Source organism: Scyliorhinus canicula, chromosome 9 (genome assembly GCF_902713615.1).
Source record: "Scyliorhinus canicula chromosome 9, sScyCan1.1, whole genome shotgun sequence".
Classification (NCBI taxonomy): domain Eukaryota; kingdom Metazoa; phylum Chordata; class Chondrichthyes; order Carcharhiniformes; family Scyliorhinidae; genus Scyliorhinus; species Scyliorhinus canicula.
In genome coordinates this window covers 130,174,627-130,188,031 of record NC_052154.1, presented here as the reverse complement: position 1 = coordinate 130,188,031, position 13,405 = coordinate 130,174,627, and the positions used below count along the sequence as shown (strand labels likewise).

General features: G+C 47.9%; 1 protein-coding gene across 1 annotated transcript in view; it reads left to right on the top strand.

Annotated features, from left to right (window-relative positions):
* Positions 1 to 341: 341 nt before the first annotated feature.
* The window catches only part of gtf2h1 (general transcription factor IIH, polypeptide 1), a 133,126-nt gene continuing 120,062 nt past the window's right edge, over positions 342 to 13,405 (top strand). The window contains exon 1 of the mRNA XM_038806049.1: positions 342 to 495. Coding sequence (XP_038661977.1) covers positions 411 to 495 — 85 coding nt within the window. The 5' untranslated portion in view covers positions 342 to 410. The remainder of the gene's footprint in view (positions 496 to 13,405) is intronic.

The following is a 13,405-nucleotide window of genomic DNA, read 5'->3' as shown; positions in this document are numbered from 1 at the left end:
ATGTAATAGTGTGTTACATAAACTGTGATTGTATATCCGCAATAGACTGTATATCTACTAATGTCCCTGGGGTAGTGTGCACAGCTAACAGTGTGCCTGATAGTGTGTCACATATTATGTGGCTTTTACCTGGAATAGAACATAGATCTAACAATTTGCTCGTATAGCATATGACTAAGAGTGTTCCAGTATATCCAAAATGTAGTATATATGTAAGTGTTCCAGTATATCCAGAATAGTATGCCAATATACCTGAGACAGAGTGTATATAAAATAGTGTGCCATGCAGAGAACATCTTGGAAAACTGGACGCAAGGAGTAATTATCGAGTTTTCAAAGAAAGAGAACCTCAATGGCTGCAACAACTAGATGCCACAGCACTGCTGTTAGTACCTGGCAAAGTCTCCAGCATGGTGCTCCTCAACAGAGTGAAAGCAGAAGTAGACTGTGCCCTTTGTGAAGAACAGGCAGGTTTCTGGGGTAGCAGATCACGCTGTGAGTAGATCTTTATGTTCAGCGTCATCATAGAGCATAGCTGAATGTATCAGGAGGCCACTTGTTATCAGCTTACTTGATTTCAAGAGGTTTTCAATAGTGTCTATTGGCAGTACATTGCTAGACAGAATTGCATCCCATTGCAGCATATTAACATTAGTGCATATCCAACATGAGTATGACATACTCCTGCGACATCATCACAGCAGTGCAGCATACTCTCCTCACTTCTCTTCCTCTTAGTTATTGATTTCATCATGGGGAAGACAATAGTGGGTGTAAACTTTGGTATCTGTGGCAACACTACTGGTTGACGGAGCTGAATTATACAGAAGCATCACCTTGCTGGTCAAAGAATCACGCAAGCTCCAAGAGATGGCCACTATTCTTGAGAGTAGTGGCACCAAGGTTGGTCAACGCATCAACTGCCCAAAGACCAAGGCAATGAAGACTGGAGAACATAGGGGGAGGGGGACTGTATGTGTTTATGGTGACTATGAGTGATTCCGGATTCCTTTTTGTTATTTGTTTATGTTAACATGCGGGATGCTGTTGGGGGTTTGATGGGAATATAGTGCTTTGGATCTTAAGGATGGGGTGGGAGTATCTGAATGCATCATAATTCAAGAGTGTAGAAAGGGGAAGCCAGCAGGAGAATTATTAAGTGGGTTGAGCCTTGAAGTGACAAAAACATTTACTAGATAAGGGATAGTAGCATCCATCACTTTAAGGGAAGTGCGTCATATAATCCAGCCTTAGTTTCACTTCAGCCTGGTGCAGAACGCAGCACACACAGTCCTGCTGCTGATGTCCTCAAGCTTTCCTTCCATGTGTATATATTTCACATGTGCCGAGAAGGAGACATAAGAATAATAAATGAACCCACACCATGTTTGCACAATCCCTTATGAGCAATTGGTGTCTTTATATCATTATAACACATATGACACAAGAATCAGCAGCTATGAGGAAAGTGGTGTGCTACTTTGAAGGTAGGGGAAAAAAAAAGAGTGCTTAGGTCTTATAGTGTTGATGAGGTTGAATGGATCAGGAGAACCAGTACACCGACTGGGAGGAATGAGGGGTTTCAGGGGTTGATGCAAGAGGATTTTGTAGGTGGTAAATACCAGGTGGCCAAGGTGAGATGGGGAGAGTGTTGGGAGGTGGAGAAGGAGCTAGGAATGACATGAAAAGAGCACGACAAGATATGGAATTGGAAAGTAGGCAGATTTGAGTGCCTGGTATGAGGTACCAACCATTTGTTGTACTGTGCAGAGTGTTTGGAACCTTTGGAATTGTCCACCCCAGATACCCAGTTGTGAGTATATTCAAGACAGCGGTTGCTATGGGGACAGTGAGGGAGGGTGTAGTTCAGGTAAAAGGTCAGCCATGATCTGTTTAAAGGTGAAAGCAGGCTTAAAGGGCCAAATGGCCAGCTCCTTCTATTTCTTCTGTTTTATCTCCAACAAGAGAATCTACTGGGGACTGCAAAAGATTAATCTCAAGGAATTAATTTGGAGCCTGTCAACCAGCTTATTGCGGATAAAGTAACACAAGATTTCAAAGTTCAGGAAGATGTTGAGAGGGCAGAATAAAAGCCAGAAATACTGGGAAGATATTCTGGGCTGACTTGTGGGCAGTGGCATGTGCGGGAATTTAAATAGGTCGCAATCTGATTGATGGGAAGTTGGGGCTGTCTGGTTTTTGAGGACAAAGAGTGGATATATATTTTATAAAAACATCACTTGATTTTCAAGCAGTTCTGGCAGAGCTGCTCTTATTTTCAGTAAATTTGTTTCTGTATCCTTTCTCTTTAGCAAAGCTTCAATTTAAATCTTTTTTCACTTCTTTATTCGTTCCAGTTTCCCCCTTTCATTTCTGTTTATATGTGACAGTTGTTTCAGTGAACACTTAGTTTTTATGCTGTCGCTCTCTGCTGTAGATTTCCCCTCCTGCAATATTTAAAAATATAAAGGCTTCTCCTTGGTGTACGCAGCCAAATAATACTGGGAAACCATCTTCTTGAATAACTGCTGACGGTTAGCCTCTTAATTCTTAGAGCACCATTGTGGAATCAGACACACACTCTCCCTCTGTAGTCTTTTTATAAAGTGGAAAATATTGACTTTGTAATATTTGGAAATCTGCAACCTTTTATTCAGGATCAATCCTGCATGATCTCCAAAGGAGAGTTTATAAATGCAGCTGCGCCTTTCTTTCTTTGCCCATGTTCTCCTTTCTCTTTGGATAAGGGTCCACCGGTATCTCACCCAGATGGTCATTCTTTATGTGTTAACCTTACACCGAGCATACTGAACCATACCAGGTATCACAGCCCCAGCCCATTTCAGAGACCAATATTGTCAGATTAGCACCTAAGTTTGTGCAATCATTGAGCTCCCATTTATCTTGTTTGCATTAAACTCCATGCTGCTGAAAGTCTCCTGCTGAATAATCTCTGGACTGCCACCTGTGCCACGAGCAAACGGAGTAGGGTAAATAAGATTAGAGAATTAAATGTATGGTTCAAATATTTGGTGTGAAAGAAATGGATTTCAATTTCTGGGGCACTGTTGTGAAAAGTGGGAGCTATATCTCAGGAAAAGACCTACATCTGAAGAGTGTTGAAACAGTGTTCTGCTGGGTATAATAAATAGGATGGTAGCGAGGGCTTTATGTTAAATAGTAGGGAGCTTGAGCGATAAGGTGAGGAAAACTGTGATACATTGAAGAGAGAGGATAAGGCCAAAAGCTCAGGTAGCAGTAAGGGAATTGATAATGTGGCAAAAAGATTGATAGAGTTGATATTTATTGTCACATGTACCGAAGTACAATGAAAGTATTTTTCTGCGGCAAGGGAACATACATAATAGACACAAGAATAATCGACAGAGTACATTGACAATGGTACATCAACAAATAGTGATTTGTTACAGTGCGAAACAAGGGCCAAGCAGAGCAGCATAGGGCTTCGTGAATAGTGTTCCTACAGGGAAACAGATCAGTCCAAGGGAAAATCGTTGAGGAGAAAACTTAAAAGAGTGGAGTTTGGGAAAATAATAAAAAGATAGAATTAAATTCACTCTTATTGGAATGCACACATCATTCATTAAAGATAGATGAATTGACCAACACAAATGGAAGTAAACAGGTGTTTGATCTAATTGCCATTACAAAGATGCGGCTGCAGGGTGACACAGGGTGAGTCTATGTTCAACGGTATTCAACATTTAAGAAGGTAGGCAATAAGGAAAGTGAGGGGGTGGAGGGGTAGCACTGTTTTTTTAAAAAAAAAAAGCATGAGGGCTGGTTTAGCTCACTCAGCTAAATCGCTGGCTTTTAAAGCAGATCAAGCAGGTCAGCAGCACGGTTCGATTCCCGTACCAGCCTCCCCGGAACAGGCGCCGTAATGTGGCGACTAGGGGCTTTTCACAGTAACTTCATTGAAGCTACTCATGACAATAAACGATTTTCATTTCATTTCATTTCAATTAGTGAGGCAAGATCTGGATAGGAAGATCAAGATGTAGAATCAGTTTGGGCGCGGTTAAAAAACACATCAAGGGCAGCAACATTGGTAGTTGTTATTCTCGGCTATCGCACTGTAGGACGGGTATCAATCAGAAATTAGGCATGCATGTAACAAAGATATAACAGTAACATGTAGAACATAATTTACATAAAACAGGAAAACCTAATTAGCATAATGCTGTGGGTGAAGAACTTCCTCAGGTGTATAATGATGGTTTTCTGGAAACAGTATGTTAGGAACTACCTGGCTCAGTGTTTTACAAAACCTTTTTTCCCGGGACCCACTTTTTGCCAACCGGCAGGTCTTCGCGACACATGTCCCGTTTGCTTACCTTTGGCAGTGGGTGGGGACCTCCATCTGCCCTTTGAAGGAATGATGTGGAGATTGCCGGCGTTGACCTGGGCGGTGAACACAGTAAGAAGCGTAGTACATCTGGCGAGACCATGCAGACGCGCGACAATGGATGAACGGACATCGCGTGACAATCGCCAGACAGGAAGTTCTCTTTCCAGTCGGGGAACACTTCAGCAGTCAAGGGCATTCAGCCTTGATCTTGGATAAGCATTCTCAAGACGGCTTTAGGACGTGCGGACAACGCAGAATCACCGAGCCATAAACTGATAGCCAAATTCCACACACGTGAGTATGGTCTCAACCAGGACCTTGGATAAATGTCGCCTACATTTTGCCCCCCACCATCTGGCCTGGGCTTGCGAAATCCTACAACTGTCCTGGCTTGAGACAATTCCACCTCTTTAACTTGTTATTATCCCTCTCTCCAGTTGCTCCATCTGGACCTGTAAAGCGTAACTTACCTGCAAAGACTCACATTCAAACTATTGTCTTGCATCATTGGGACTTTGTCTATATGTTTCTGGAACCCGCCCTCTTAATTCACCTGAGGAAGGAGCTGTCCTCCAAAAGCTAGTGATTCGAAACAAACTTGTTGGACTTCAGCCTTTGAAGGAAGACCTACCTTAGAGAGCTGTTGACCAATCACATTGACTGATAGCTCTCAAATCCCTCCAGGCACAGTACTGCAGTGGCCAGACAGAGGTACTGCAGCTCTTTGCCTGTAACTAAGTCTTGAGACCATTCCCAAGGCCATCTTAGACTGGTACTGTGCAACGAGAAGGGAATCATTGCCAATCTGGCTATGAGAGGCCCCTTGGGGATGATCAACCATAACATAATAGAATTTTTTATCAGATGGAGAGTGAAAGTAGTTGATTCGGAGATTAGGGCGCTATGAATCTTAATAAAGGAAACTATGAAGATATGAGGGGTGAGTTGGCCTTAATAGATTGGGGAGAGTTACTTAAAGGGATGACAGGGGATAGGCAATGGCAAACATTCAAGGAACGCATGGGGGAACTGCAGCAACTGTTCATTCCTGTCTGGCACAAAAGCAAAATGAGTAAGAAGGCCAATCCATGGTTTACAAAGGAAATCAGAAATAGTATCTGATCCAAAGAAGAAGCATACAGATAGGCCAAGAAAAATAATAGGTCTGAGATTGGTATGCAGTTTAGAATTCAAGCAGAGGAGGACCAAGGGATTGATTAAGAAGGGGAAAGTACAGTACAACAGTAAGCTTTCCGGGGAACATACGTTTCTATACATGAACATGAGTTTATATAGACGTGTGAAGAGGAAAAGAAGATTGGTTAAAGGCAAATGTAGGCCCCTGACAGACAGAAACAGGGCAAGGAATGGCTGACCAATTGAATACATACTTTGGTTCTGTCTTCACAAAATAGGACACAATCAGATATCAGAAATGTTGGAGAATTAAAGGTTTAGTGAGAGGGAAGAACTGAGGGAGATCAATATTAGTAGAGAAATGCTGGGAAAATTGATGGGATTGAAGGCGGATAAATCCCCAGGACCTGATAATCTGCACCCCAGAGTGTTTAAGGAGGTGGCTCAAGAAATAGTGGGTGCATTGATGGTCATCTTCTGGGATTCTATAGTCTCTGGAATAGTCCCTGCAGATTGGAGGGTAGCTAATGTCACTCCAATATTCAGAAAGGGAGGTCGAGAGAAAACACTGAATTATCGACCAGTAAGCCGAACATCAGTAGTGGGAAAAATTCTTGAATCAATTATCAAGGACTTTGTAGCGGAACATTTGGAAAGCAGTGGCAGGATCAGTCAGAGTCAGCATGGATTTATGAAGGGGAAATCATGCTTGATAAATCTGTTGAATATCTTTGAAGATGTAACTAGTACAGTTGACAATTGATGTGGTATATTTGGAGTTTCAGAAGGCGTTTGACAAAGTTCCGCATAAGAGATTGTGCAAGATTAAATGGCATGGGATTGGGGTAGTGTATTTAGGTGGATAGAAAACTGATTGGCAGCGAGGAAACAAAGAGTAGGAATTTAATTTAAAAAAAATTTTGAATTCAAATTTTCAACAAATTTTAACCAACTAAACAAAAAAAAACAGTAACCCCCCCCCCCCCCCCAATACAAAAGCAATAAATTAACAAAAATAATGAGCATGAAACCACACACCCATCCCCCATAGCGAAAAAGTAACCCCCCCACCCACTGAAACATCCCTGAGTCCCATGGACTGAAATGTGTGCAGGAGCTGGCACCTTGTTTGAGTGAGAGGACTGTATATGTTGTAAAAGGGTCCAATAGACCAGTGTTTTTCAAATTTTTTCCGGGGACCCATTTAAAAAAAAAAAATGTATTCAAATTTTCAACATATTTTAACCAACAAACAAAGAAAAACAGTAACCCCCCCAAAATTTTTTTAATTTTTCATTCATTTTCATTTCATTTCATTCATACAAAAGCAATAAATTAACAGAAATACCGGCCTCTTTCGTCTCCTGCACTCCCGGCTCCGATGCTATCCTGAAAATTGCGATCCCCAGCCCAGCTCCACCCTGGAGCCAAACCCTTGACAAGGTTCCCGCAACACCCCTCCAACGCAGGACACGCCTAGAACATGTGGGTGTGATTCGTTGGGCTCCCCGAACACCTGCCACACCTGTCCTCTCCCCCAAAGAACCGGCTCAGCCTTGTCCCAGTCATATGCGCCCTATGCAGCACCTTTAGTTGGATTAAACTAAGCCGCGCGCAAGAGGAGGAGGAATTCATCCTCCCCAAAGCATCCGCCCACGTCCCCTCATCGTCTCCCAGCTCCTTCTCCCACTTCTCTTTCAGCTCTTCCACCGAGGCCCCCCCCCCCCCCCCCCCCGCCGCATCACTTGGTAGATTGCCGAGATCCTCCCGTCACCGACCCGCGCACCCTGTCCTGAACCCCCCTTGGCGGCAACAGTGGAAACTCTGCCACCTGCCGCCTAACAAAAGCCCTAATCTGCATATACCTGAAGGTATTCCCTGGGGGGAGACCCTATCTCCCCTCCAACTCCTCTAAGGTCGCAAACGTCCCCCCATCCGCCTGATACCTGCCCTGTGCCAGCTCAAAAACCCTCCGTCCATCCTCCCTGGTACAAACCGGTGGTTCCCCCATATCGGGGACCAAACTGAAGCCTTCACCACCCGCCTATGCCGCCTCCACTGCCCCCAGATTTTGAGGGTAACCACCACTACCGGACTCGTAGAATACCTTGCTTGGCGGAGCGGCAACGGCGCCGTCACCAGTGCCTCTAAGCTCGTGCCCACACAGGACGCCGCCTCCAACCTTCCATGCCGCCCCTCCCCTCCATCACCCACCTACGTATTATTGCCACGTTCTCAGCCCAGTAGTACCCACACAGGTTGGGCAGAGCCAACCCGCTCACTTCCCTCTCCCGCTCCAGGAATACCCTCCTTACCCTAGGGGTCTTCTGCGCCCACACAAACCCCGTAATACTCCTACTGACCCTCCTGAAAAAAGCCTTCAGGATCATGATGGGTATGCACTGGAATAGGAACAGAAACCTCGGGAGCACCGTCATTTTGACCAACTGGACCCTTCTGGCTAGGGAGAGTGGCAACACATCCCACCTCCTAAACTCCTCCTTCATCTGCTCCACCAGCTTCGTAAAGTTGAGCCTATGCAGGACCCCCCAGCTCCTGGCTATCTGGACCCCAGGTATCTGAAGCTCCTCTCTGCCCTTTTCAGCAGAAGCTCCCCTATCTCTCTCCTAGTCTCCCAAATGCACCACGAACAGCTCACTGTTCCCCACATTGAGCTTATACCAGAGAAGTCCCCGAACTCCCCAAGAATCCTCATCACCTCCGGCATCCCCCCCGCCGGGTCTGCAACGTACAACAATAAAATCGTCCGCGTACAACGACAGCCGATGCTCCCCGCATTATCCCCCCTCCAGCTCCTCGATTCCCTCAGCGCCATGGCCAGGGGTTAGATCGCCAACGCCAAATAGCAGGGGGCACCCCTGCCTCGTCCCCCGGTACAACCGAAAAGTTCTCCGACCTCCTATCGTCACCACACTCGCCACCGGGGATCATACAACAGCCTCACCCACCTAATAAATCCCTCACCAAACCCAAACCTCTTTCAAAACCTCCCAATGGTATCCTCACTCCACACCTGTCCAAGGCCTTCTCCGCATCCATCGAGTGCCACTATCTCCGCCTCCCCGTCCACCGCCGGCATCATTATGACATTGAGAAGCCTCCGCACATTAAATTCAATTGCCTCCCCTTCACAAAACCTGTTTGATCCTCGTGAACCTCATTCAAGGTCCTCACTAGCAGCGGCCCAGCAGGTCTGAAAACTTCTTATAAAATTCAACCGGGAACCCATCGGGTCCCGGTTGCCTTCCCTGACTGCATGCTCCCCATCGCATGAACCAGCTCCTCCAGCTCAAACTGGCGCCCCCAGACCCTCCACATGCTCCTCCTCCATTCTTCGGGAACTCCAGCTTGCCAAAAAGCGGTTCCTTTCCTCCCTCCTCCACTGGGGGCACCTGACCGGTGTAACTCCTCATAGAAGGTCCTAAACACTCCGTTAATGCCCCTGCCACTCCGCACCAGACTCCCTCCTCCATCGCTAACTCCCCCTATCTCCCTCGCCGCCTCCCGTTTCCGGAGCTGGTGCGCCAGCATCCGACTCGCCTTCTCCCCGTATTCGTTCTTTACCACCCCTTGCGCCCTCCTCCACTGCGCCTCTGCTTTCCTGGTGGTTGATATATCAAACTCCGCTTGGAGACTACGACGCTTCCTCAATAGCCCTTCTTCAGGGACCTCTGAGTACCTCCTGTCCACCCTCGCCATTTCTTCCACCAACCTCTCCCTCTCCCTTTTATCTCCCTTTGTACGCTGATGGAAATCAGCTCCCTCCTAACCACTGCCTTCAGCGCCTCCCCAGACAACCCCACCTGCACCCTACCCCATTATCATTAGTTCTAAATACCCCTCTATGCACCTCTGGACCCGCCCCGCATACCTCCCGTCCGACAGCAGCCCCCACTTCTAACCTCCACATCGGCCGTTGTCCCCTCCTCTCCCCCAGCTCTAGATCCACCCAATGGGGGCGTGATCTGAGATAGCTATTGCCGAATATTCCACACCTGCACACCCTCGGAATCACGCCCTGCTGAAGACAAAAGTCAACCTGGGAGTAAGCCTTGTGGACATGGAGAAGACAAGAATTCCCTACCCCCCCGGCTCATAACCCTACAAGGATCCACCCTTCCCATCTGGTCCATGAACCCCCCTCAGCCATGTGGCCGCCGTCGGCCTCTTACCGTCCTGGACCTGGAGAGATCCAGTGCTGGGTCTAGCACTGTATTGAAATCTCTCCCATTATTCAACCCCCCGTCTCGAGGTCCGGAATCAGGCCCAGCATACGCCGCATAAAGCCTGCATCGTCCCCAATATTTGGGGCGTACACAATAACCAGCACCACCTCGCTCACTCTGGAGCCTACCACTCCACGTTCACAAATCTGCCACAACTATCCGCCGCCACACTCGACGGCACAAGCGACATACTCTTCCCCACCAAAATCGCACCCCCCCCCCCGGTTCCTCGCATCCAACCCGATTGGAACACTTGCCAACCCACCCCTTCTCAACCTTACTGATCTGCCACCCTAAGGTGCGTCTACTGGCGCATAGCCACATCCGCCCCCAACCCCTTCAAATGTGCGACCACCTGGGCCCGCTTGACCGGCCCATTCAGCCCCCTTACATTACATGTGACCAGCCAAATCGGGGGGCTATTTACCCTCCCTCTCCGCCGGTAAGCCATAACTCTTCCTCGGCCAACCACGTGCCCGCAGTCCCCGCACGGCCCGTTCCCCACAGTGGCAGATCCTCGTCCCGACCCCTCCTAATACCATCAGTTCCCCTTCGGCCCTTCCAGCAGCAACCCGGTACCCCCCCCCCCCCCCCCCCCGAAAAAGAAAACCAACACAAAAGAGCAAGGGAGAACAGAGCCTCCGCACACTACATCAGTCCTCAATCCTCAGTCCGAGTCCAGCTTCTCTGCCTGGACAAAGGCCCAGGCCTCTTTCGGGGAGTCAAAGTCATACTGGCAGTCTTTATAAGTGACCCAGAGGCGTGCCGGCTGTAACAGGCCAAACTTCACCCCTATCTTGTGCAGCACTGCTTTCGACAGGTTATAACGGCCCTTTTTTCGCCACCCTCTGCATTTTAGTCATGGTAAACCCGGGACCTCTGCATCTCCCACCTGCTGCCTCCTCTCCTTCTTGGCCCCACCTCAGACACATTCTCGGTCGACGAAACGGTGAAAACCGCACCAGCACCGCCCTTGGCGGCTCGTTAGCTTGGGCCTCTCACCAACACTCGAGGGCCCCCTCCAGCTCCAAGGGCCCCTTGGAAGACCCCCGCTCCCATTAGCGAGTTCAGCATCGTAATCAGTAGGCCCCCAAGTTAGATCCCTCCAAGCCCCTCCGGGAGGCCAGGATCCGCAAATTCTTCGCCGCGAGCGGTTCTCCATTTCCTCCAGCCTCGCCTGCCTCAAAGGAATGTAGCTTCTCCTTGTGCGACTCCACCTTCACGCCAGGCTAGGATTTTGTCCTCATTCTCCGAGGCCTTTTGCCGGACCTCGCGGATCTCTGCCCCTTGGGCCGTCTGAGTCGCCGGGGGCTTGTCAAGTGAGGCCTTTAGCGGTTCCAGCAGCTCAGCTTTCAACTCCCTGAGCAGCGATGGAGCAGCTCCTGCTGCTCCTGTGCCCACTACTTCCACGCTGCCGATTTCCCCGCCCGCCGCCATCTTGGTCTTCCTCCCTCGCACCTGTCTCCGATTTTTTGACCGCCCCGCTCCTGGTCCAGTCCATCCACACTGGGAAAAGTCCGTCCAGCGCCGTTACGGGCCCTAAAAGAGCCCAAATGTCCGAAAATAGCGGGAGCCGCCAAACGTGCGGCTTAGCTCTGCATCACCGCAACTGGAAGTCCAAAAGAGTAGGAATTAATGGGTCCTTTTCAATTGGCAGGCAATAGCGGAGTACCACAGGGATCGCTGCTGGGATCCCAGCTATTCACAACATATATTATGATTTGGATGAAGGAACAAAATGTACATCTCAAATGTTTGCAGATGATACCAAGTTGGGTGGGAGGGTGAACTGTGACGAGGATGTAGGGATCCTAAAGCATGATCTGTACATGTTGGGTGAGTGGGCAAATCAATAGCAGATGCAGTGTAATTTTCATAAGTGTGAGGTATTCACTTGGGAAGCAAAAATAGGAAGGCAGATTAGACCTGCACGATTGTAAATTGGGAGAGGGGAGTATGCAGCAGGACCTGGGTATTCTTGTGCACTAGTTGCCGCTGAAGGTAAGCATGCAGGTTCAGTAGGTGGTAAAGAAGGCTAATGGTATGTTGGCCTTCATTGTGAGAGGCTTTGAGTACTGGAGCAGGGATGTGTTGCTGCAATTATACCTTGGTGAAGCTACACCTAGAATATTGTGTGCAGTTTTGGTCTTTTCTGAGGAAGGATGTTCTTGCTCTTGAGGGAGTGCAGTGAAGGTTTACCAGACTGATTCCAGGCATGAGGAGAGATTGACTAGGTTAGGATTAATCTCGCTAGAGTTCAGAAGAATGAGGGGGGAATCTCATAGAGACTTATAAAATTCCAACCGGGCTAGACAGGGTAGATACAGAGACGTTCTCGATGGGTGGTGTGTCCAGAACCAGGGGTCACAGTCTGAGGATTCAGGGTAAACAATTTCGGACAGAGATGAGGAGACCAAAAAGTGGTGAGTTTGTGAAACTCATTACCACTGGAAATAGTTGATGATAAAATATTGAACATATTCAAGAGACAGTTAGATATAGCACTTGGGCGAATGGGATCAAAGGCTATGGGGAGAAAGAAGGATTAGGCTATTGAGTTGGATGATCAGCCATGGTTATGATAAATGGCGTAGCAGGCTCAATGGACCAAAAGGCCCCGCCTGCTCCTAACTTCTATGTATCTACGTAAGCCCCTGATTTCCCTGGGGCATTATTGTTGGGGGAGGGGGTTGGGAAGGGTAGCAATCACGGCTTTGTGATATGGGCCAGGGGGGAGGAAGGGCCAGAACTCCCAGATCCCGGAGGGGAGAGAGCCCAATATCTGAAAGGGCCTTCAGATTGAGGAACCCCGTCCCGTCTGTGATTGAGAAAGATTGAAAAAATGATTGCCCACCTGTCCGTTCTGCCTGTGTGACGATCTAAAAATTGTATGGCTGATGTAATATTGCAGGCAATAGGAAAAGTATACCCTCAAATTGGCTCCTTAACTGTCAGCTGGTGCGCGGGCGACCAAAATATCGCATGTATGTGCTATTTTGCGCTCTTGGATGGATTTTTTTGGATGGATTTGTTTATTGTCACGTGTACCGAGGTACAGTGAGAAGTATTTTCTGCGAGCAGCTTAAACAGATCATTTAGTACATGAGAAAGAAGAAAAAGAAAATACATAATAGGGCACACAAGGTCAACAATGTATTTACATGGACAAGGACATCGGGTGAAGCATACAGGAATGCAGTATTATTCAGGTCAGTCCATAAGAGGGTTGATTAGGACTCTGGTAATAGGGGAAGAAGCTGTTCTGGAACGTGTTGGTGCGTGTTCTCCTGCCTATTGGAAGAAGTTGGAAGAGTGAGTAAGTTGGGTGGGAGGGGTCTTTGATTATGCTGCCCGCTTTCCCCAGGCAGCGGGAGGTGTAGATGGAGTCAATGGATAGGAGACAGGTACATGTGGTGAACTGGGCTGTGTTCACGGCCCTATGAAGTTCTTGCTATCTTGAGCCGAGCAATTACCATGCCAGGCTGTGATGCAGCCAAATAGGATGCTTTCTATGTGCATCTGTAAAAGTTGGTCAGAGTCAGTGTGGACATGCCTGATTTCCTTAGTTTCCTGAGGAAGCATAGGCGCTGTTGTGCTTTATGGTGGTAGCGCTGACGTGGGTGGACCAGGACAGATTTTTGGTGATGTG